General features: G+C 39.2%; 1 protein-coding gene across 3 annotated transcripts; it reads right to left on the bottom strand.

Annotated features, from left to right (window-relative positions):
- Nucleotides 1–182: 182 nt before the first annotated feature.
- Nasp (nuclear autoantigenic sperm protein) lies at nt 183–25,838 on the bottom strand. Of its 3 annotated transcripts, none has more exons than XM_076934389.1 (15): nt 25,255–25,838; nt 19,180–19,227; nt 15,997–16,107; nt 12,296–12,376; nt 10,066–10,175; nt 8,488–9,453; nt 3,880–3,959; nt 3,376–3,461; nt 3,194–3,267; nt 2,597–2,785; nt 2,333–2,499; nt 1,727–1,783; nt 1,565–1,642; nt 706–834; nt 183–370 (listed from the first exon to the last, which is right to left on the bottom strand). In XM_076934389.1, exons 1-15 carry the CDS (start codon nt 25,311–25,313, stop codon nt 290–292), a joined length of 2,316 nt encoding a protein of 771 aa, XP_076790504.1. In that variant the 5' UTR covers nt 25,314–25,838; the 3' UTR covers nt 183–289. The 3 variants fall into 3 exon arrangements, with proteins under 3 accessions (XP_076790504.1, XP_076790505.1, XP_034358008.1); XM_076934390.1 differs by having other exon boundaries at nt 25,394–25,471; XM_034502117.2 differs by lacking the exon at nt 8,488–9,453.
- Between the last annotated feature and the right edge of the window lie 339 nt (nt 25,839–26,177).

The following is a 26,177-nucleotide window of genomic DNA, read 5'->3' as shown; positions in this document are numbered from 1 at the left end:
ATTTGGAAATAGAAACATAGCACCAGTAGAAGATAAAGGGCCTCTAGCCACACTTGATCACCTCCACATTAGACAGGAAGTGGGTTGTGCAATAGCAACACACAAACATGTACACACAAGAAATGTAGAGTGCCCCAAAGCATTCCACCAATATTTAAGAAATAAGCCATCAAAGCCTCAGCTGTTGCCTACAATCTTTATTGGAGTTATACAAAAAGAATCCCCAAAAGTGAAAAAATACATTATGTACAAAACCACTTTCCCTCATGAGGAAGGTTCTGCTCGCCTCTTAACATGCAGTGCTTTTAACTGTAGCTGCAGACTCCACTGTCCCCTCTGCTGTTGTCTGGCTCTCAGCCTGATTCTCAGCCTGAAAGACAAAAAGCCTGGCTTTAACTTACCCTGACATAAGTCATTCCATATGTAACAGCAGGCTTCAGTCCTTCCTAATCAGATGATAAGGCTGACAAAGCCAGGAGATCACAGGGGAAGGATAATGTAGAAAGGATCAAATTGTTGGCCAGGTACTCTTCCATATACTCATTGTTACAGAAGCCATAAATTGAATCTATCTGCCAGATATCCAGTCACTTCACATGCAAACTATTCATTAGTACATTCATTTTACACATATGAACTCAAGGCCTGGCTTCCCAGCCCTAAGAACAATGTGTAAGGCAAGTGGCCATGTCTTATACTACCCACCTCAGCTTCCATGTTTTCTGAAACTTCATTTCCACTGGAGACAGCATCCCCACTGCCTCCATTCACTTCTGGCTCTTGTTTAGCTTTCTTTGCATCATCTTTTCGGGGACTTTCTTCCTCTGGTTTCCTCTAAAGGTAGAATTGTAAAGGGTTCATATTTATCTTAAGAAAACAATTGCAGAATAATCCTGTAGCCCCTGTGATGGCAACATCTTGAACACTCTGACTCACAGCCCTGTGGGTCTGCTCTCTAGTTACAGGGTAATGCTGACCACAACATAGATGCCACAATTTATCTTATCTTAAAATTGACATATTTAGCTGGGCAAAGGTGGCACATGCACGCCTTTAATCCCAGCACTTGGGAGGCAGAGGCAGGCGGATTTCTGAGTCTACAGAGTGAGTTCCTGGACAGCCAGGGAGGGCTATAGAGAAACCCTGTCTTGGAAAAAAAAAAAATCGACATAGTTGAGGCGCATGGAATTGGGTGAGGATGAGGGTGAGGGGTAGAGAGCAGAACAATGAAGAAACCCAAGTAAGGACACCGAAGCAGAGTTATACCAACAAGAAAAGGAATATTAATTGGGGCTACTGGCAGAAGGCACAAGTGTAAGAAGGCCTATTATGGAGGAAAACCTGCAAGATTCCTAAAATGTACTCATCTTTTTAGTCCTCCATCTGCTTTCCAAACAGGGAGCAGACTAAGATGGTAGGTTTGCCAGTTATTCCAAGTAAAACCCATCATTTTCTTTGAAAATGCATGTCTCACTGTGCCACTTAGGAGGGTGAATCTATTATTCCTAGATTATTACAAACTTCCCACCCTCAAAATGCAGACAGTGTAAAAAGTAAAATTTACCTTCTTTCTGACAAGATGGGAAATATCAGTCACACAATTTGATGAGGAAGCGCCATCTGTTGGTTTTCTACTGGCAATCTGGAAAAAATGAGCCTGTTAGTTATCAATTTACAAAAACCTTATCATAGTAAGCCTAGTGACAGAAACAAAATACGCACGCACCATGGATACTGAGGCACTGGCTCCACTAGGAGTGAAACCTGAAGTAGAGCTCTCCACCTGTGTGAAACACAGACAAAGTAAGTTACAGCATAGAACCCCAGGCACTAGCTCAAGTTGCCTACCACGCAAGCACCTGATTAAAAGTTAAAATTCCTTTTGCCTACAGCATCACAGCAAATTCTTCAACACAGACACCTGGGAAATTCACAGTAGGCAAGAAACTAAACCATTCTCATGTCCTATTATTTCCAATACAGAGTATACCCCAGGAGCAGAGCCAGGAAATTTAAGGCTAAGAGACTCCATCCATGACTTAAGCTTTTTCTATATGGTATTCGCAAAAACATTTTACAAATACTAACATATATACTGAAAGGCAAATGTCCAAGGACAAAGTAGCAGTGGAAGAATCTACAACTGACTCCTGCATCCAGAACACACTTTCTAACCGTGGGACTACGTGTATGCATGAAATGAGCTCACATTCTGATCAACTAATTCAAAATCAAGCCATGAGAAAAAGTACCTTTTAAATGGACTATAAACATTAATTGTACCATACAAGTATATTATTCAAAAAATATTTTAAGATAAAATTCAACGAACCAAAGTAGCTTTCAGGGCCAGTTCAGCTACATTCCCACTCCGCTGAGATTCCTTTGCATCTTCTATCTTCTCTCGAATTTCAGGTAGCAGTTCTTTCAGCTCCTCAATTTCTTTTTCAAACTCAGTAAATGACCCTTCAGCCTCCTTCATCTGCTCATGTAGTACAGCTACAAAGAGCCTTGAATCATTAATAACCCACTTTTCCCCCCAACAATGTAAATCACTGCATCACCTAAACACATAAAGTAATTGCTGTTCACTTACCCATTCTCTTCTCAATGACTTCAATAGATTTACCAAACTGTGCTACTGCCTCGTCATACTGAGAGTTGTAACCATAGGCCAAACCCAACTGGTAGTGAGTCTCTGCAAGGAGACGATCGTGAGCTTCCAAATATTGTTCTTGCAGGCTTAGGCAAGCCTGAAACTCCTCCACAGCTTGGATATAATTCTCTGATAAATGAAGAAACAACATCATGGACAGCATTTAACAAAAATACAGTTCATGCATGGACTCATCTCTCCCTCTTCCCAAACAGGGTCTCACTATATAGATCTGGTTGACCTGGAGTCTCTGCCTCCCCTCTGAAATGCTTGAATTAACTGTCAGGATACCCAATTTACAAGGCTGTTTACTGCTCTAGATGGTATAGAGAACTCAGACCTCCTATTATTCTTGTCTATGGGATTTTGTTATATAGAAAGACAGCTCTTGGCTAACACATTTCTCCTTTAGTCAGCAGAGGGCTGGAAAACCTGCCTTTGTAATTTTGGACGTTCAGAGACAATTCTAAAGAAAATAGGAGGGGAGAATGGGGACATGGGGAAAGGTAGGAGACAGCATAAAGGAAAATGCATTACCAGATTCAACACTAACTTCTCCAAGTTTAAGATGGGCTTGTGCAGCATAAAGCTGGGCTTCTTTTGTTTCTTGCCTAAAACAAAAATTAGTAAAGCCTTAAAAATAATTGTCGAATCTTAAACTGCTTTCTATTTCCAACCACAAATTCCCACATGAGCCCAAAAACACCAAGAGTTTTTACCTCTTAAAAATGATCTTGGCTAAATCCAACATATCCCAGGCAAGTTCTAAATTCCCAATCTCCTCCTCTTCATTTTCTTGAAGAGACTGAAATATATCCAAATCATTGGCATTAAGGCAAAAGAACAAGACAGACATCTTTTTAGAGAATGAATCTTAATACAATTTTAAAAAAACAAAACTGAGCTGGGCAGTGGTGGCACACGCCTTTAATCCCAGCACTGGAGGCAGAGGCAGGTGGATTTCTGAGTTCGAGGCCAGCCTGGTCTACGAGTGAGTTCCAGGACAGCCAGGGCTACACAGAGAAACCCTATCTCGAAAAACAAAACAACAACAAAAAAAAAACTGGTTGTAATTCAAAATGCAGGCCTTCTCCCCTAAACCTACCAAAAGTGCACCCACTATAAGGTGTCACGTCATCTCTCAATGAAATATAATCGTAATGTTGTATTTCATCTTATAATAATAAGAAAGTTATAATAGTTCTGAAGGAATAACAGCTTACCTTTTTTTCAAGAACTGACTCATTTGGTGTCTCTTCAGACTTGTCATTTTCTTTGTCTTCTTCCTCTGAGCCTTCAGTTTCTACAAGAAAAAATTCCTCAGTATTGAGATATAATTACAAGTCTTGTCTGATTCTGATAAATATCTGTCAACCTCCATTCTAAGATAGAATGGAAAAGAAGTTAATCAAAGTCAGCATCTGATTGGAAGTTCATCTTCAGTTAGTGGTTATCATCTAATTCAAATTTAACCTATACTAGAATATACACACTTTTTAATAGTGTATTCCTCCAAATGTCAGTTAAAAGACTAATGATTTTCTCGTAAAGCTAAACCTGGTGTGATTCAGAGTAAGAAAGATCACCTATAAATTGCCTCTTGCAAAAATCTCCCATCTACCCACCAGTCATTTAGTCATTTGTTAAGACATTCATATTACACTTAAAGTATCAAAACCTAAATAATTCCAGACCATTCAGAATACCAAAAACTAGCTTCCTACAATAAGCTATTAGAGAAAAGAGACATGTCTTTATCAGCTCTCCCCAATGAGCAAGTCACAGACTCCAGCCAGCTCAGAGAGAATAAACTAGTTACTTTTAAGATTTTAGTGTGTAGCCACAACAATTATGATGTACAGTTACACATCAGTTATTCAAATAAGCCTTTTAAATTGTTATTGATAAGACAACTTAAAATCAAAATATCAGCTGTTTAGTTGATAAAATCAATCACACTGTCATCTTTCATTTAGCTTAATGGGGATTTTTTTGTTCTTTTTTCCTTCTCAACAAAACAAAATCTTACTATATACCCCAAACTACTTTCAAAAACCCAGGAATCAGCAATATTTCTGCATCTCACTAGTAGCTCAGAGTACATAGCTGCCAGGTAAATGTTTTTAACCTCCCCCCCCGCCCCCCAAATCACAAATGTCATTATTCTACAACTTATGAGAATGGAAACAAGACAAGTTTTTTTGAGAAGTTAGAGCCTTGGCCATTCTGAAACTTGCTATGCATACCATATGCATACATATGGTATGCATACAGTATGCATACCATACTGGCCTCTGCTTCAAGTACTGACTAAACATGCATTGCACAAGGCCTATCTGAGCCAAGTTAAATGCCTGCAGTTTTATCTGCAAATCAACTGTAAGAGAATAGGTACAGAAAATTCCTATATATTGACAATTGCTAGCACTATCAAAGTATTTGAAAAGTTTGCAAAGAACAACCTAGTAAACTATAGTAAACTCTGTGTAATCAAAGGGCTCACATTTTTGTATGTAAGGTGTTTATCTCTATGGTGACCAGAAGTCAATGTTACGTTTCTTCCTCTCTTACTCTCTTACCGTATTTTCTCAAATAAGGTCTCTAACTGAAACTGGAGCTCAACAACTGGCTAGTTCCCAGGATATTAAAAAAAAAAAAAAAAAAAAAAAAAAACTCACTTTTTTGTTTCTGTGTAATTCAGTGCTTCTGAAATACAGCCACTAAAGCATTTTTTAAAAGATCGTTTTAGGGTTTGAGAGCTGGCTCAGCAGTTAAGAGCACTGACTGTTCTTCCAGATGCCCCGAGTTCAATTCCCAGGAACCACATGGTGGCTCACAACCATCTGTAACAGGGTCCAATGCCCCCTTCTGGTGTATGTGAAGACAGTAATAGTGTACTCTCATTCACAAAGTAAATTTAAAAAAAAAGTTTTTAAGGACTTTAAAAAAAAAAAATTCATGGGAGCCATGCACACAAGTGTAAACACCTGTGAAGGCCCAGAAAAGGGCTCCCACCTTAGAGGCAGAGTTACAGGCAGTTGTGAACTGTCTAATGTGGGTGTTAAAAAGCAAACTCAGATCCTTTTCTGCTCTTAACCACTAAGCTATCTATCCAGGTCCACTATTATTTTTCTCAAGTACTTTAGTTTGCTAAGTTTAAACTAGAAAATGACTTCACCCAACCTCGAAAATAATCCAGGAATGTGCTTTTCACAATACTCATAAAACCAGGCATGGAAGGACGATCATTAAGAGTTGGAGACTAAGGCCAGGTGGTAGTGTAGAACATACATTTAATACCTACATACAGTAGGCAGAGGCAGACAGATCGACCTCTGTACATTCAAAGCCAGCCTGGTCTACAGACTACTGAGTTCCAGAACAGCCCAGGATATAAAGAAACCCTGTCTTGAAAAAAAACAAAAAGGTTGAGGCTAACAAAGGCTATACTTTCAGTTATTAGTGAAATGAGATGCAGTCTCAGAAAAACAAAATCACAGACATGTATTTAATTATCTGGTATCTGTACCTATTTATACCTATACCAAAGCGTCATAAAACTTAATTTGGCATAAAACATCTTAGAATTTGGCAGGAAATTTATACATTAATGGTCTTACAATGACCTGAGAATAATGGGTTTCTCTTGAGAAATCTACATGACTGCCTTTATGAATAGTGGAGATGAGCTAGGTTAATCAGAAAGCACTGACTGTAAAGCTCCCAAACTTAAACCGGTCAGCAAGCACTAACAGGAACATACTTAATGTCATCAGCAAAATTAAATATTTTCTGACCTTGTTGTAAATGAATATTACTAGTCATGTGCATTTTCTATTTTCCTATTTTTACATGTGATCTTGTGACATACTTAAAATATGCCAAAATTAAAATTGGGTATTAAGAAAATATACCAAAGATAAATAAACTATGTAATCCTTACATCTGTAAACCCAGCACAAAGGGCATGTCATAGGCAAGGGGACTGCCATTACTTCAGGCCAGTCTGGATTTATAGCGAGATCCTGCCTCGAAAATAAATGAAAGAATACTAATTCTAGAATTCCTACAGGTAAATCAAGTACCTACCAGATCAGTTAGCACAGACCATTTGAGCGTAGCAAACCTTTATAACTACAATTTAAAAATTTTTCCCCTAACCAACCACATATCTAACATGACAATAAGAAAAAAGTACACTGAATATCTGTAGGAGGGATATAGATATCCCAGAAATAACAAATCAAGTACCATGAAATGGGTTGCGATTTTCTTGTGAATCTAGATCAAACTTTCCACGTGCCAGGCAAGTATTCTACCACTCAAGTGCCATCCTATGCACTAGGGCTTTGTATGTAGAAATTCATGTATGTGAATGTAGGTCCACCTACATCATCAGGGAAGATGGTCTTGGGTGGCTCAGAGATGGGACAGGGTCTCTTGTGTGCCAAGCTAGTTCCACAAGCTTCTAGGAAATCTGTATATGGCTCCTATCTCTCCTGAGAAAGGCTGGTATGGAGTATACAACAACTTTTATGTAGATTCTGGGAACTCACTCAAACTCAGGTTCTCACACTTGTGTGGCATGTGCTTTTACCCACATATAAGATGTGGGTTAGCATTTATCCAATATAATGGAACCAACCATAGAAGGTGGCTGCACCCATCTCTATTAGGTGTGATGAAGGCTTTCTCCCTAGACTGTATTTATAAAATCCACAAAATTTTATTAGGCAAAGAACTAAAAGAAAATGTCACTTATAGGGATGAAGATTTGGTTCAATAGTATAGTACTTGGCTAACACATGAGGCCCTGTATTCAATCCTCAGCACTTCGGGGGGGAGGGGGAAGAATCAAAACATAAGAGTTAAAAAAAAAAAAAAACTGAGGAATTCTAAGCTTTCTATTAAAGAACTCCTAAAGCTCAAGAAGCCCAACAGAACTATCACTTAGCAAGTTCATGTCTGACTATGTCGGCTGGCTGGAGTGCAGGGACCTGCACACAGGCAAATGCTTACCGGAATGGTCAAGTAATAAAGATAGGTCACTGAAAATCCATAACTTAAAACAACCCATAAAATAGTTTATCAACTGCACAAAAAATTATTAATTGAAATATACCTGTAATTTTTAATGCCAATGTTAGATGAAACTTACAGTAGAATCCCAACTGAGCACAACTCAAGTCAGACGTGCCAATTAGTTAGAGGCTTAAAAATATTGATAAAATTGAATCTGAATTAAGCCAGTAACACTATAGTTGATTAGCAGCCAAAGCAAGCATTAAATGAAGAAGGAAAGCAACAAAAGAGATAATGGCTAAGTACTGTTCTATCTCTTTTCCCTGAAGAGGGTTACTGAAATTAATGTGAATAATCCTTTAAACATTTCTATGAACTAAAAGTAAAAAGGGTACCAGAAAGTTAACTGACTTCACTTAAATGGCATGCCTGCTTAAGTGTACCAATTCAGTGGATTCTACTGCTCTGTTCCTATGTCCTACAACAGAGGAGAAACCATATGAACAGCAATTTTAAAATTCCAAAGGCATGCAAGTGAACATCCATTCAGCATTCTCTGCCAGCCTAGCCTACTATGTCCCTAACTATCCCCCAACCCATTTCTAATCCACCCTTCATATCATTTCGTTGGCTAGCGTGGCATAACAAGTTACTGACTGCTAGCCAAGTTTCAGAAATCAGAAGACCTACTTTGTAGTTTCTAAAGGCAGACTGAAAATCCTGAATGGAAGGCTAACTTTTACCAATGATTAGTGAGTCAAATCTAGAAATGTACTCCACCCACTGTGGCTCTATCATATCCCAGTTACCTTCACCCTCTTTCATCTGTTCGTCTCTCTCCTGTGTCTCTTCATTAGCAGCTATCTTAAATTTGTCTTCAGGTGCTTTCTCCGTGGCCCTCTGGGCTACCTTGGTCTTAACCCCATCTCCAGCTGCCTCAGACTCTTCTACAGGTAGCATAACTTCCTCCTGTTCAGGAACCAGCTCTGCCTTGACCTCCTCTACACTTGAGCCATCTTTAGTTTCTGTCAGTCTTTCTGCAGAGGTCTGTGGTTCACTAGGAGTCTGATCTCCTGCAGTTGATTGTCCAACAACTGGACCATTGTTGGGAACTGTAATCTCCTGCCCTGGCTTCTCAGAGACTTCTGATCCAGCCTCTGCAGCCACTACTGGTGATACTTCAACATCTTGCGTAAAAACAGCCTTTCCTACTTTACTCTCAGAGGTAGCTACTTGATCCTTTGGCTCCTCCCCACCCACGCCCACTGACTTGACTTCAGGGTCTATTCCAGCTTCTATTTCTACCACCTTTATTAAAGTGCCCTGCTTTTCTGGAGCCTCAACAGGCTGGTCTTCTGAAGTTTCTTTTGGCTTTTTCTCTAAGCTTATTATTTCCTCTCCCTCCTCCTGAGGCACTGTTTCTTTGAATTCTTTATTTTGAACATAAGCTCCAGAAATTGATTTTCCTTCCTCAGTACACAATGATTCCTGTTCTGTCTTCCCAGAAGTGACCTCATCTTCATTCAGTCCTGGTATTGCTGCTTCTTTTGCCTCTTCAGAGGATTCAGTTAATTGCTTTGAAGTCGATTCAACTTTTTCCTGGAGTTTCTCTGCAGGCTCACTTATATCCATATCTTCTCTTCCACCCTTCTCCACTTCACTTTCCTGTTCTTTATCAGTTTCAGGCTTTATCAGAGACTTGCCTTCTGCTTTTTTGGCTTCTTTTTCTCCCATGGCGTCATAAACCTGTTCTCTCAACTCTTCCCTTGCTTCCTCTACATGGTTAAAGAACATGAAGCATAAACATGTCTCCGAGTTTAATGATAAAAGCATAAATTGAAAGTAGAAATACATTCCCTTTAATCCTAAGTTTTATCAGATGCCCCAATGAGAAAAGCAAAGGGAGAAAGGGAGAATCCAAGCTAGCAAAGCAACATACTGCAAAAGAAATGAAGCCTGTAGGTTCACATCAAGTAATCTGTTACCAGTCAGAAAAGAGATGTCAAGCTTTCCTCCCTCTCTTAAACATTATACTTATTTGACATGTAAAATTCTAACAGCCAAACTTAGAAAATATTTAATTTTCTAAGATGTATAAAACAGAAGTATTCCACGGACTCTATTAAAATAACTGAGCTATGCAAGGTGTTTTAAAAATATGCATCAGAAAAATATTTAATGTTTTCTTAATATTTAATATGCCAATTTAAAAGAATTTATTTGATACATTTGGTTATTCTTTTAGACGCTCACTTTAGTAATGGCCTACACTTACTATATCAGCCCAAGTATCTTTGGAGAGACCAACCACCAGGAGAACCCTATTTCCTTCTTTAAAGAAGTATCAGTCGTCGCATCTCTTGACTGTAGCATGCAACTCTACATACCATCTACATTATCATTATTTTCTACCAAAGATTCATCTTCTGTTTTTTCTCCTTCTTCCTCTTCTACATGCACTCCTTCTAAGGCATTTCCCAACACTCCATTCTCCATTCTATAAGAAGAAAAAGCACAAAAGTATAACTAGTTCCTAACAATGTATTTGTGATTGTGGGGGGAAAAAAAAACAGGAAAAGAAATCAAGTTAAAAGACTATAAAATATATATATTTAAAACTCTAAGAGTTCTGCAAGTTCCAGGCCAACCAGGACCACACAGCAAGATCTAGTCTTTACAAATAAGGAGTGTGGAGAGGGAGTGCCAGAGCTTAGTGGTTAACAGCACTTGCCTCTCTTCCAGAGGACCGGATTTCATTTGCTAGCATCCATATTAGACAGCTCACAAATGTCTGTAATTCAAACTCTATGAGATCTGAGAATTCTGGCCTTGGGAAGTACTCTACACTTATGTACACAAATCTACCTCTACATAAAATTAAATAAGAAAAAATATTTTTTGTTTAATTTTTTTGACAGTTCCTTTGTATATAGCCCTGGCTGTCCTGGAACTAGCTCTGCATACCAGACAGCCCCAAATTCAAGAGATCAGCCTGCCTCTCTCTCCTAAGTGCTGTGGTTGGCTAACCACCGACTGGCTAAAATAAGAAAAATCTTAATAAGAAAGAACAGCAACATTAACAAAAACACTAGGCCCAGCCTTGTGTCACATACCTTTAATACCAACTCAGGAATAAGAATTAGGCAGTTCTCTTTGAGTCCAAGGCCAGGCTGATCTACAGAGTAAGACTTTCTGTAGTAGTCTAAATGAGAATTGCTCATGTTAGAATACTTGGTCCCTGGCTAGTGGAACTATTTGGAAAGGCCTTATTGGAAGAGGAGTGTCACTTGGAGTGGGCACTAACATTTCAAAATTTCAAGCCATTCCAACAATGGTTACTGCTCCAGTGCCATGTCTGCCAGCCCTGCAACACATGCTCATTTCCATGATAGTTATGAAATCACCCTCTGGAACAATAAGCCTCCAATAAGCTCTTTTCTTTAAGTTACTTTGATCAACTAAGACACCTCTATTATCAAAACAAACAAAAAAACCAACTACATGCTCAAGGAAGACAAGCAATGATCAAAACTTTAAGAATAATAATGAATGTTCAGCTATAAGTGGAACGTCTGTATCACCTCTAACATGGTTCAGAGAACTCCAAGCAGAAGCAGAGGATGAATGAACCAGAGAGGAAGGGTGGGGACACTGTCTTCAGGCATAACAAGAACACTTGCTGCTCAGTAGCAACTGTGCTTAATTAGCCTACATACGATCACCACAGGACTGGCTGATTATTTCGAACAATTAAAATATACTAAAGAAATCATTTAAAACTTTTAACAAACACTAACACAATAAGATGCTAAGAGAAAACAGACTCTCACCTGAAATGTGCAAATAGTGATAATCAGCTAGAGAATAAAACATCTATCCATTTCATTTTGTACCAGGGACAAACTATTTTCTAAACTATGGTAAACTAAAATCTACTCCCATTTCCCTTATATGGCCAGTGATACTCTGAACTTACTGAGTTAGTACTAACTCGTTTAGTACTAATGCATTAAGTGTTATGAATATTCACAAAATTAGGAAACTTGAGAACTGGGTAAAGACTGATCACTTATTTTGTATATTCTCAAAATAGCTTTATTTTTATACAATACATAAATAAATAAAGTTGAATATTAATTGAATACTAATTAGTAAATTAATTAATTAAACATTATTTATATAATAGATTTGTTGAGCAGTTTCTAGGAATGTTAATAGTAAGTCTCCAACTGGAAAGAAAGAGACAAGTCTCCTTTTGTAAGTCAGGCTACAAAACTTGAACTTGGTCCCCCTGCTTCAGCCTTCCCAGATTTTGGAAATTCAGGGATATGGAACCCTACCAAGCAGAAAGTCCTTTTTACTAGATATTTTCATGTGTTACTTATTCAAATTCTACTCCACACAGTCCTTGTTGAGTAACTGTTTTGAGCTTGCTCAGAGTGTTTCTTAATGTTCATATCTATGTATTAAACCCTCATCAACCATTGACTATTATTAAAAAGGTCATTGTTTCTACTAACTTAAAACCTCAAAAAAGTAATTTCATTCTTTGCATGGACAATTTTAGCCAACAAGGAAGCTTCAATTTTTAAAGAAACCAACATGATATAGACATACCTGGCCAACTCCAGAAGTGACTTTCCATAAAAAAAGAAGGCTTCTCCACACTCATTAGCCGTTTCTCCATATTTCTTACCTCTACAAAGAAAGTAAATACCTAGTCTGAACATTTTTAATTGCTAGTTAACAACACATGAAGTTAATGTTATATGTTCTAAATCTACATATAATGTATATTTTAAGTGCCACCAACTAAGTATTTTATAACAGGTATTCTTCCTGCCACTTTATAAATACCATGTGGTCCAGAACAGTTAGATCTTTGGTTGGGACTTACATAATGAAAAAGAACCATGGAAGGGTATTCTGAAATAGAATATTGTTTCAGACTGTGTTTTTATTTTTATTTTTCATTCATTGGTGTTTTGCCTGCACATATCTATTTGAGTGTGTCATAAGCCCTAACTGAGGTTACAAACAGATATGAGCTGCCATGTAGGTACTAAGAATTGAACCTTGGATACTCTGGAAGAAGTCAGTGCTCTTAACCACTACACCATCTCTCCAATTTCCAAAGAGCAGTAACACTGAGACCAGGATACCTAAAATGAAACCTCTTTTTAACCCATAACTAGCAATACACTATTTGACAAAATCTTCTACCTCAGTGCCTAAAATTTTCTTTTTTGTAAAATGCAAATATTGTATTAACTGCTCAGAGCTATAAACAGCTGCCCAGCATGGTGGTATGTAAGGTTTAATCCCAACACTCTAGAGAAAGAGGCAGACTAATCTGAGTTCCAGGCCAGCTTAGCCTAGTCTAAGGAAGGAGTTCCAGGACAGCCAGGGTTACACAGAGAAACCCTGTCTGGGAGGCAGGGGGGAAAAATAAACCTAGAAAAACAAAACAAAACAAAACAAAAAAACTAAAAAGGTGGCTGGAAAAGCTGGGCAATGATGCACAGACCTTTAATTCCATCACTTTGGGAGGCAGAGGCCAGTATCTCGAGTTGGAAGCCAGCATGGTATCCAGAATGAGTTCCAGGATAGCCAGGAATACACAGAGAAAACTGTCCCCCAAAAAAACCAAAAGCAGAACAAGAACAAAAAACGTAGCTGGAAAAAACATGAGTAGTTAAGAGCACTTGTTCTTGGCACCCACATGGTTAACAATCATAATAACAGTTCCGAATCCAGTATCCTCTTTTAGCCTCTTGAAGGCACTAGGCAAGCACACCACATACATATATAAAGTCATAAAGTCATAGACTTAGGGCTGGAGAAATGGCTCTGTAGTTAAAAGCAAGTACTGCAAACTCCAGGTCTAGGGAATCCAAAACCGTCTTTGGGCCTGTAAACTAATGGGCATACCTGGCACACATAAAACATTAAAAACCAGGAAACAAGTATATCAGCTTTCATGGAATCCAACAACTAGTATAAGTCTTACAAAATTAAACCAACTAATGTTTTAAGACTATGAGTCAAGGGAACTAGAGAGATGGCTCATCAATTAAGAGCACTAGCTGCTCTCCCAGAGTACCCAGGGTTTAATTCCCAGCACCCACAGGCAGCTCACAGCTGTCTAACCTCATTTCCAGGTGATCTGACACCCTCACATAGACATATATGTAAGCAAAACACTAATGGTCATGAAAAAAAAAAAGTAATAATTTAAAAAAAAAAGTTGAGTATAAGACAAACTCAGCAAAAACTGTGCTGAAGGTTATGTTTAAATGAATTCCATTAGAACAGTTTAAATTTTGTTCCTAGGCAATGAGAATTTAACTCAGTAGAGCTCTTGCCTAGAACATGTGAGGCCTTGAGCTTTGAAGCAAACACTGAAGGGAAAAGATAACCTTTCTGGCAGGAGAGTGAAAACGATGATCTTTCAAAATTCTAAAGAATAAACTAGAGTGTTTACTTAATCTTTAAAAACCCATGTATTGTGCTGGAGAGATGCCTCAATGGTTAGGAGCACTTGTTACTCTTCCATAAGACCCAGTTTCGATGGTTCAATTCCCAGCACCTACAGGTCAACTTACAAGCACTTGTAACTCCTGTTCCAGGTGATCTGATGCTCTCCTTCCAGTCTTAACACCAGACATGTACATGTTCAGACACAAACATGTACACAAAACACCCATTTGTATAAACAACAACAAAAAACCCATGTATCATTTCTAAACCCATTCATTTTTATGGAAAATGTTCTAATACTTACAGTTTACACTTAGTTTTTGACAACTTTACACAAACTACAGTTATCTGGGAAGAGGAATCTCAACTGAGACAATACCCGACACAACCTGTAGTCTATGGAACATTTCCTGAATTAATGATTAATATGAGAAGGCCCCCATCCATTGTAGGCAGTACCACTTCTGAGCAGGTGGTCATAGTATAAGAAAGCAGGGTGAACAAGACATTGAGAACCAGCTGATAAGCAGTGTTCCTGCCCTGAATTCCCTCAATGATGGGAGTATGATCAGGACATGTCAGACAAATAAACCCTTAATATGTAACCCACATTGATTTGGGGGCATGGTGCTTATCACAGCAATACAGGGAATAAGACACCAGAACATATTTGATCTTCACTAGTACTAAATACCACAGCCCAAATACAGAAAAGAATAAAGGCAGGCCCAGTGACTGCTACAGACATCTAAGAATAACATTGTTCTGGATGCTGAGAGAAGAGATTGGGTATGGGCAAAAAGAAAATCTGAAACCTACAAAAGCTTGTAAGAATTTCTTTACTGGTGTGAATAAAAACACATGACTAACCTTCAATTACTATTAGGAAAACTGTCATAGAAACAGAGTTCAGACAAAGTGATTAGAAAAAAGACACAGTTTGAAGACTAAGATTACTAATCTGTTCCTCCAATATACGGCCAACTCGTGGCTCCCATCATATTCCAATCAGTTACATAAGCAGATAACAATGTTAATGTTTGAAAAATGCTATCCTAATAACAGATTTAGTAGCAGAAGTTAAATCAATAGTCAAGCTGGAGAGAAGGTTGAGAGCTTTAAAAAAGCTACTGCTGGCAGAGAAACTGGGTTTGATTCCTAGCACCCACACACTTGACAACTCACAATCTACTACTACCAAAGGTATCCCAATGCCCAATCCTTGCCTCCATAGGCACTTGGCACACATGGCATATATACATACTTTGAGGCAACATATATATTCATACACATAAAAATTAAAAAATAAAAACCAAACTGAAGCCCAATAGAATAAGGGAATAGCTTAATGTACTAGCTTTCCATCTAAAAGGTCTTAGAATTAAACCAAAGTATATTCTTCGAGACAGTTTCTCTGTATACCTGGATGTGCTAGTACTCCCTCTATAATAAACTAGACTGGCCTCTGCCACCCAAATTCTGAGATTAAAGGTGTGCCTCAACCACCACCCGACTCGTAAGCATATGTTATATAATAAAAAGTAAAGAATTAATATGTCTTCGACTATGATGAAAACCAACTTATTCAAAAAGTTAAAGTCTGAAATTACCCAGTGATATTTAGGCTTTAGAATTATAATAAAAACTCATCCACAGAAAATAAAAAGCCAGAGTTGTTTTTGTGGTTCAGAAGGTTAGACATGGGAGTTCACATATTAGGCAAGTACTCTACCAACATGCTCCTGTGCCCCTTCATTCTTCCTTCTTTCTCCCCATAGAAAACCTTTTACAAGTTTGTAAGCAATATACTATTGTTTTACAATAGAACATATACTTACAAAAGACTAGCTGCTTCCTGGAATGCATTAACAGCTGCTGGGATATCACCCATCACCAGATGTTTCTGTCCTAATCCCAGTAGTTTCTTCGCTTCACTATCCACATCCAGACTGCAAGAAAAATATTTTATTTAGTGTCAAATATTGTTTACATCAATACTCACTATTACTTACAAAAAAAAATTAAAAATGGAACATTCACAAAACCTTACAGAACATGCTGTTATAAATAAATGCTAATTACACAACATAATAACCACCAAGGAAAACAAAAGACATACACGTTTACTAGCTAAAATGAAGGCTGACTTGGGAGTCAAAACCTTTGCAATGCATGCATGAGGCCCTGGAGTCAACCAAGCCCCCCATACCACAAAAATAAATAAATAAATAAATAAATAAATAAATAAATAAATAAATGGGGAAAAAAAAAAGACCTCACTTAGAAAAGTAAGAGATGCCGGGTGGTGGTGGCACACGCCTTTAATCCCTGTGAGACCTGTGATCTCAGCAGTTGAAAGGAGGTAAAAAATTTTAAATTTCAAGGTCATCACAAGAAATACAGGGAAACTGAAGCCAACCACTGTTATATGAAACTCTCTGGAGAGAGGGGTAATACCCTAAATAAATAAGCTGTGTGGTGACCTATTCCTTTGATCTCAGCAGAGGCAAGCAGATCTGAGAATTCAAGGCCAGACTAATCAACATACTAAGTTCCAGGACAGCCAGGGCTGTTATACAGAGAAACCCTATCTGGATAAATAGGCAAACTAAATAAATAGGAGGCCATGGTATCACCTCAGTGTATAAATCTCTGGTTGAACAAGCATGAGAGGACTAGAGTTGGATCCCTAGGACCCTCTTAAACACAGGGTGGACCAGACCCACTTGTATTTCCAATACTTAGAAAGTAGAGAAGGGATCCTATCAGCAAAATCTGGGTCCAGTTGAGAGATTGAATTATCAAAGATTCCCAATATCAACCTTGTGTCTTTGAGTGAACATGTGTGCACACAGCACACACCATAAACATACACGCACATATACAAATTAGGCATGCCACAACCATAAAAATAAAATTCAAAAAACAAAGCATGGTAACACACCCTTTAATTCCAACACTGGAGAGGCAGAGGTCACGGTGTGTTCTAGGTAAGCCAGGGCTAAAGTAGTGAGATCTTGTTCTCGGAAGGGGAAATATGGTACATGTTGGGATGAAAGTGATTACAGAGAGGCTACAGATGGCTCAGTATAAGCATTGGACCTAGATTCAATTCCCAGCATTCATATGACATTTCAAAACCTACTTCAAAGGGATTTATCCAGTAACCTATTCTGTCTTCCAAGTAACACTAGGTATACAGGCAGTGCATAAATATACATACAGGCAAAACACCTATACACATAAAATATTTTTAAAGATTTATTTATTTCATATATGTGGGTAGATTATCACTGTCTTCACTGGGAATTGAACTCAGGACCTCTGAAGAGCAGTCAGTGCTCTTAACCACTGAGCCATTTCTCCAGCCCAAGTATTATTAAAAAAATAATTTAAAAAAATGTTATGAGCTGGGCACTGGTGGCGCACACATTTAATCCCAGCACTTGGGAGGCAGAGGCAGGTGGATTTCTTGAGTTCGGGGCCAACCTGGTCTACACAGTGAGTTCTAGGACAGCCAGGGCTACACAGAGAAACCCTGTCTCGAAAAACAACAACAACAAAAAACCAAACAAACAAAAAATGTTATGAAGAGGTGTAATGCCAATGTGAAAAATGCCTACCTATGGATGAATCCTTGGGTTTAAAGCCTGGCATTAAACCAGTGTGGTATAAATCCCCAGCTACATACCAAGTTAAAGACCAGCTTAGGTTAGGTTAGCCAGGGTTGGTGGTGCGTACTTATAATCCCAGCACTTAGTAGAAAGAAATGGGAGTAGGTCTCACAAGTTGCATTGATAGGCCATAAACTGAGGGTAAAAGCAATCAGCCTTCCTATTTCAACCATAAATAGCTAAAATTACAGATAAGTCCTATTATACTTACCTCTTACCACATTTTAAGTCACCTCTAATTTAAAATCATTTTTGAAGTACTGGGACATGGTCAAATTCACAATAGTCAAAAATACTTTTCCAAAGTTTAAATTACTTTTAAGGTTTTGTTGTTTGTGGGGCATTTTTTGTTTGTTTGTTTGTGGCTTTTTGTGGGGGCAGGGTGAATGGGTAGGGTCTCAATCTGTAGTCCAGGATAACTCCTATCTTAGCATTCCATAAGCTGGGTGTCCTAGTTAGCTTTAGCTGCCAACTAGACATACCCTAGAGTCATTTGAGTATCAACTGAGGAATAGCCCAGAATCAGACTGGCCTGTGGAACCAGCCCGTTGAGGAAAGCACCATCCTTAGAAAGATGGATTTCCACTAAAAAACAAAAAACAAAAACAAACAAAAACAAAACAAAAAAACCCAAATCACAAACCCACAAACTTGCTGAGCATGAGCCTGTAAGCAAAGCAAAACAAAGAAGAAAACAGCAGTGTTTCCATGGCTCCCACTCTGATATTCCTTATTGATGCTTAAAGTGTTAAGCTCAATGAATCTTTTCTTCCCCAGGTTGCTTTTGCTCAATGTTTTATAATAGCTAACAGAAAAGAAATTAAGATTACTGGGGTTACTTAGAAAATGTAAGCTCAATTTTTTTTAATTTTTCTGTTACTGTAAACCTTGATTGTTATGCATGCTAAGAAAGCACAATAACAATTAAGTTACATTGAAAATCTTAACTTTTATTTACCTCAAATTTTATTACTAGAAACAAACACTATGAATTGATTCCCCTAAGGAATATTCTCATTTTGGATAAAATGTCTCCCAAATACCCAGGTATTTGAAAAATCTGTTAGCAGTTCAGTGGTCATTGTGGCACATCCTTTATTTATGTTGGAGAGATATCAGGCTTACCTACTACTGTGTTTACATTAGTGCCAATTAAATGAACTAAATGAATCCCTGAACAAGTTTTGCAGACCCTAGAGGCATCTAAAAAGGAAAGAGGGGCAGAAGAGGCAGTTCCAGTAATACTATGAGTAAAGCCTCAGATTTCATCCCCAGTGAGCAAACTTCCCTCAGTTATATAACTTCATTTGTTTCAAATACAAACATATCTGTAGCATATACTCTTACCTCTCCATTTTATCTGCAGAGGTAGAAGGAGCAGGAGCATCTTCAATACTATAATCAATAAAAGAAAAAAAAATTAAAATGGAAATCTTTTAAGCTTGGATATTAAGTAATATCAGAAAAATACAAAAGCATAAAAGAAATTTTCATGTTTTAAACACAGATCTTGGGGGGAGTGGTGGTATATGCTTTAATCCAAGCACTCTGTAGGTAAAGGCAGGTGGATTTCTGAGTTATAGGCAAGCCTGTTCTACAGAGTGAGTTCCAGGACAGCCAGGGGTACACAGAGAAACTGTCTCAAATAAATTAAAAAAAAAAAATTTTTTAAATAAATAAAAAGAAAAAAGGAAAGAAAAGAAATAAAAATCACACAAAATAAATATTTACTGACTCAAAGTCACACTTGCTTCCAGGCATGACAACCTAAGTTTAATGACTAGAATCCACATGGTAGAATAGGATGATTCACACAGGGGTGTATTCTGACCTCTACCCACGTCATCCCCTGACTACTACACAAAATTCAATATAGCTTAATAATTTAATCCTAAATCACTGAAGCAAGCAACTTTCCTATGAAGAACTAGGAAAAAATAGGCACAATAATTTAAAAAGCAGTACTTTCAGGTACAGGACTCAACAAAGCAGGCTATCTACCAGATCCAGGAATGACCTTTTAGATTCTTTCGAGACAGGGTTTCTCTGTGTAGCCCTGGCTGTCCTGGAACTCACTCTGTAGACCAGGCTGGTCTTGAACTCAGAAACCACCTGCCTCCCTCTGCCTCCCAAGTGCTGGGATTAAAAAAACATGGTGCCACCACTGCCTGGTAGTCTTTTAAATTCTTATATACAAACCCTACAGCAGCTAGTTTTATTCCCATTATGTTTCAGTACTTAGCAAAGTCTTCAAATGCTAGACTTAAAGCAAGTGATCTACCACTGAGTTACTACCTCCAACCTCTATCTAAGGACTACAAGATTATGCTGATCCAAAGGAACAAGAACAAATTTATTAACTACCATGATTGAAGGACATTTTTATTTATTCCTCATATGTAACAGATGAAATAGAAGATATGGTTTTTTTGTTTGTTTGTTTGTTTTTCAAAACAGGGTTTCTCTGTGTAGCCCTGGCTGTCCTGTAACTCACTCTGTAGACCAGGCTGGCCTCGAACTCAGAAATCTGCCTGCCTCTGCCTCCCAAGTGCTGGGATTAAAGGCATGCGCCACCACCGCCCAGCAGAAATAGAAGATATGTCACAGGGCAATGTTAGATTATCCCTGTGTTTCTAACTACACTAAAGTTTTGTACATCTCATTGTATATACCATTAACAGTTTACAAAACACTATATGAATTCACCACTGCTACCCAAGTACTAGAATTAATAGAGGTGTCTGTCACCCTTGGCTCTAAAAATTAATTTTATGTGTTTAATTTTAATTGACTATACTCACAAGAACAGGCAAGTAATTTGCAGGGCTTGGTAGTTCATGCTGTAATTAATCCCAACACTCAGGAAGAGACAGGAAGATCAAAAACAAAAACAAAAAACAGCCGGGCGGTGGTGGTGGTGAATGCCTTTAACCCCAGCATTTGGGAGGCAGAGGCAGGCGGATTTGAGTTTGAGGCCAGCCTGGTCTACAGAGTGAGTTCCAGGACAGCCAGGGCTACACAGAGAAACCCTGTCTCAGGGGAAAACAAAACAAAACAAAACAAAACACACACACAAAAAAAAAAAACCCACAACCCAAAAAACAGGACATTTGGAGCTAGCAAGATGGCTCAACCAGTAAAAGTGCTTGCTTGCAGGACTGATAAGTTTGAATCCCCAGAACTCACTCCTGAAAGGTGTCCCTGACCACAAGAGTGCTCTGGCACCACACTCAGATATATACAACAATAACCTTAATATTTTTCAAAAATATGCTTTTTTCAGAGACACAGTTTCTCTGTGTAGCCTTCACTATCCTGGAACTAGCTCTATAAACCAGGCTGGCCTGGAACTCAGAAATCTGCCTGCCTCTGTCTCCCCAAGAATGGGATTAAAGGTGTGTGTCACCACTACCATCTAGCTCAAAAATATACTTGCTAAATAAATTATCAGGCTAGGAATGGTGGTCCATGCTTTTAATCCCAGTACTTGGGAAGCAGAGGTAGGTCTGAGTTTGAAGCTAACCTAGTCTACATTGTGAGTTCCAGGCTAGCCAGAGCTATGTAGTAAATCCCTGTTTCAAAAAGAAAACAATAATAAACTTAGAAAAACAGATTTCTAGGAGTTGACTCTTTTTGGCTGTCAAGGGAAGTAAAACTACTAAAGTCAACAGTAGGGGCACATATGTAATTCACACTTGGGAGGCTGAGGTAGAACAACTAAATTTAAGAACAGTATGGACAATATATATACTTTGAGGCCTACTTAGGGACACAAGTCTCAAAAAACAGAAAGTATATGTATTATATTCCTTTCCATTGCTGTGATTAAAGCACCCCAATTAGGGGCTAGAGAGATGTATCAGTGTTTAAGAACACTGACTGTTCTTATGAAGGAACTCGGCTGGGTCCCCAGTACCCATATGGTGGCTGACATCTGTCCAAAATTCCAGTTCCGGAGGTTCAGAAAGCCTTTTCTATTTTCCACAGGAATTGCATGGACATTGTGTACAACACACATACAGGCAAAACTCATACATGTAAAAAAAAAGTTTTAAAGAATGCCAGGCATAGCCGGGCGGTGGTGGCACAAGCCTTTAATCCCAGCACTTGGGAGGCAGAGGCAGGCGGATTTCTGAGTTCGAGGCCAGCCTGGTCTACAGAGTGAGTTCCAGGACAGCCAGACAGGGTTATACAAAGAAACCCCCGTCTCAAAAAAACAAAACAAAACAAAACAAAACAAAAAAGTCAGGCATAGCTGCAGTGGTGACGCTAGTCTTTAATCCTAGTCCTTAAAAGGCAGAGGCAGGCTAGGAAAGCAAGGTCTACAGGGCTGAGTTCTAGGAGGGCCAGAGCTATACATAGAAATGCTGTCTCAGAAAACCAAAAGCAATAAGAATATTAAGTGATTCTAATGGGAAACTAACCAGCACAATGAGCAATTAGCTAAAAAGAATGATAAAGAGGACTGGAGAGATGGCTCAGCAGTTAAGAGCACTGACTGCTTTTCCAGAGGTCCTGAGTTTAATTCCCAGCAACCACATGGTGGCTCACAACCATCTGTAATGGGATCAGATGCCTGCTTCTTGTGTGTCTGAAGACAAGTGACTATTCACATACATAAAATAAAAATCTTTTAAAAAACGATGTTTAAAGGTAATTTTTAAAGATTCTTTTTATCATTGTGTGCTATGATATGAGAAGGGGGACTATTGCACAGAACACATGGAAAACACTTTATCCATCTCTGGCTACCCCTTATAATATTGTAAATCCAACCATTTTGGAGTGTTTAAATGGAAGACAGAGCTGTCATATGAAAAAAAGACTAAGAGACTAAGAATGCAGCAGCAGATAAACAGCTAAGCTACAACCCCCAAACTGTAAAGTCAAAATTCAACTTTCTTCCACCTCACCTTAAATACACTATGACTGAGGTTATGATTCAGTGACAGAAGCATGCAGGTCCTAGGTTAATCCCATAGTACCACCACCACCCCCCCCAAAATCTCTAAATACCCCCACTAAGTATGTCACTTAGGCATGGTGTCCTCACTTTTATCTCAAACTCATTAAATACACAATTTCCTGCCAGGTAAGGTTTTTCCATGGAAAATGAGGAAATGAAAATTCAAGTGAATAGGATTTAACTGAGAATATCAACTTAATTTGAAAATTTACCCATTCAAATCTTGATTTTTATTACCTATAGAAAAATTTAAAACTACTTCACACTTTTGTCATGCGACTGAGAAATTACTTGGGTGGCACAACTTTAATCCTAGCACTTGGTAGTCAAAAGCAAGCAGATCTGAGTTTGAGGTCAGTCTGGTATACAGAATGAGTTCAAAGACAATCAGAGTTACACAAAGAAACTGTCTCGGAAAAAATAACCACCAAGGGATCTTAAATCCTCTTGTCTTCCTCAGAGACCAGGCATAAATATGATGTACATATATATACTGCAGGTAAAACATTCATATACATATACAGACATGCCCAATGCATAAAAATCGCTCACTGAATTTTAATATACAACTTATAATACAACAATTTTTAAAAAATGAGTCTGAAGGCCACACATGGTGCTGCACACCTTTAATCCCAGCATTTGGGAGGCAGAGGCAAGTAGATCTTTTGAGTTCCAGTTCTACCTGGTCTACATAGTGAATTCCAGGACAGCCAAGATACAGAGAAACCTTCAAAAACAAAAAAGTGTATTGTGTGGATTTTTTATAAGTAGGCATGTAATTTTCTTTAAATATACATTCAGTAAGCTGGGAATTACTCCACCAATGGCCAAAGTTTAACCGAACACAAGGTAGCTAGCAATATAGTCCTTTAATCTCAGCACTGGGGAGGCCAAGGCAGTCAGAAACTCTTCTCTGAGTTCCAAGGCAGCCAGGGCTACAAAGAGAAACACTATCTGGAAAAACTGAGAAAGGAAAAAAAAAGCTGAAGATCTAACCCCAAGATACGCTAGGCAAGTTTGAGCACTCTCAAACTGTAAAGTATTGGAAGGAAAAGGATCCCAATGTAATACAAACAGCTGTTCAGAAAGCACCATAAATGAAGATTCTTTCTGTAATAATATCTACAGAATTCCCAAACCTAATCTACTCTGGTCTTAAATTTAAAAAAAATCAATTTAGAGGAAGTAGGAAAACGGAATCTGAAATTAAAACTGCACTTCCCAAATGGTTGAGTGGTTTGAGAATCACTGATTTTCAAGAACCCACTAGGAAAGGAACCAAAAGGTGATAGGGTAAACTGACTGAGTGAAATGTTAACTAAAAACATTTCAACCTATAGGAAAGAAAGAAAAAAAAATCACTCAAATATTTAACAAGCACCTTTACCCAAAGACAAAACTTTGAAATGCTCAAGAGACAGAAAAAAAAATATCAAGCACCTAAAAAAATTAAGGAAAGTTTGGAAAATCGAAACCTACTGTAGGGAAAATACTTCTTTCCTCAAACTGATGGATGTTTCTGTGCACTAAACGAAATAGTGCATGTTTGATTAGCACTTTAAAGCTCTCAAATCAATCAGTCATTCTTTGGGGTCCTTTTGCTTGGCAAACTCATTTAGCAAGTAAACACTACTTAGACTGAAAGTTCCATGCAGCCTTTACCGAAGACGCTACACAAGTGAAATGTCTCTTGAAGGAACAAAATCTCCGACCCATATACCGAAAACCTAAAGAATCTCGGCACTTCTCCACAAAGGTTTAAAGTTACAAAGCTTCAGCCCCGTAACCACCCTGATTACTGTAAACCTAGTAGGAGTATAGAATAAAATCCACTGCGCACCACTGCTCCGGCAAAAGTAGCCTCAACTCCAAACAATGGAGTTTTCCCGCCTCCTAAAGGCCCCGCCCACTCCGAAGAGCCAAAACTACGACGGGCGGCATGCAAAGCCCCGCCCTCTAAGAGGCCCCACCCACCCGAGTCCCCTGTTCCAAGCCTTCATCCTCATGTGGATTTTTTTTTTTTTTTTTTTTTGGCGCCAAATCTGCTGGCCAATTTCTAGGTTCGTCTACCGACTCTCTACAGAGGCGCACCCTAGGAGTGCGCGGACAGTAGGAGCTCAAGAACCGGCTGCAGCCGGGGCCCGCCTACCTACCGGCAACCTTGGGCCGGGGGTGGAAGAAAAGGGGCCGGCGATGGAGACAGCCACCGCTGCCCCCGGCAAGATGGCGGCCGTGAAAAGCCGGGCAGGGGGCGCCAGCCACCCGCCGTTACCGCTAGTGCGCCAGCTCTTGGCAAGTGGGGCTTCTCCACAGACCAACCCTCTCCGAACATCCGCACTTGTTCAGGGGAGGGCAGCTGTCCCACCCACCAGTCCATCCCGCCCGCGAAGCCAAGTCCACCAGCTCTCCCTGAGGACTGGCCAGTGCCTCAAGCTCGCCACAGTCCCGCTTACTTGTCAGCGGAAACCAGCTCCGCGGCGATGGCAGCAGTGGCTGTAGACTCTGTGGCCATCGTTCCCCTGAGGTGGTGGGCCAGTGGGCAGAATACTGCCTGCGAAGAAAACGAGAGAATTCCAGACAGTGAAGACTTACTCGGGCAGAGAAAATGGCAGATTGGAGACCCCGCGCGGTTGAGGCCCTCTTATATATCAGTGCCGCCTTGCCCCGCCCATCCACTTCCGGATCCTCCCCCCTCGGGTTTAAAGGGACAGGACTAAACACTTTTCTGTCGCAAGGACACAGCCCCGTATCCCTTCCCGTTTGGGTAACTTAACGCCCTGGCCCGTTTTTCCTTAAAAAAGAAAAAGAAATTAAGATAGGAAGGAAAAAGAAAACAAAAATCAAACAACTTCCTGCTTCTGTGGCTAGTCGTGTTAGAAGCAAAAACTTCTGAATGGGAGCCAGCCTAGAGATTCCACAATTAAGTGGAGCCAGTGAGTCTCTGCGACTGTGAAAAAGTAGACCCGAGGGTTTCTTTCTGTCGGGGATACCCGAGAAGGTGACAGGTCTTCCCTATGCCCTCTCAGTCTTAACGGATGGAAACGCAAGAGCTGGGCACGAGTACAGCAGCAACGGCTAGAACTGACCAGAGAGACGCGTGGCTCTGGGCCTCAGCAACTACTGACGAAACAAGATTGCTGCTCTAGGATTGGCTACAGATAAAACTATCGCGCTTGATTCAAAACTCAGAGAGGCCAAGGGATACGGGTGTTTAGATCCTTTGACTGATCCAATATGTTGATGCCATCATCTTACTCTACGCACGGCCAAGTTGTTGAGCTAAATCCTGTACTTAAAACACTTTAAACACTTTAGCTGTCTCTTTGTTTTTTTTCTTTCATATATATTAGACAGGGATTCACAGTATATCTCTGGC

This window comes from Arvicanthis niloticus, chromosome 5 (assembly GCF_011762505.2).
Source record: "Arvicanthis niloticus isolate mArvNil1 chromosome 5, mArvNil1.pat.X, whole genome shotgun sequence".
In the NCBI taxonomy this organism is placed as follows: Eukaryota; Metazoa; Chordata; class Mammalia; order Rodentia; family Muridae; genus Arvicanthis; species Arvicanthis niloticus.
The sequence above is the reverse complement of the archived record's forward strand: the minus strand, read 5'-3'. Positions and strand labels throughout refer to the sequence as shown.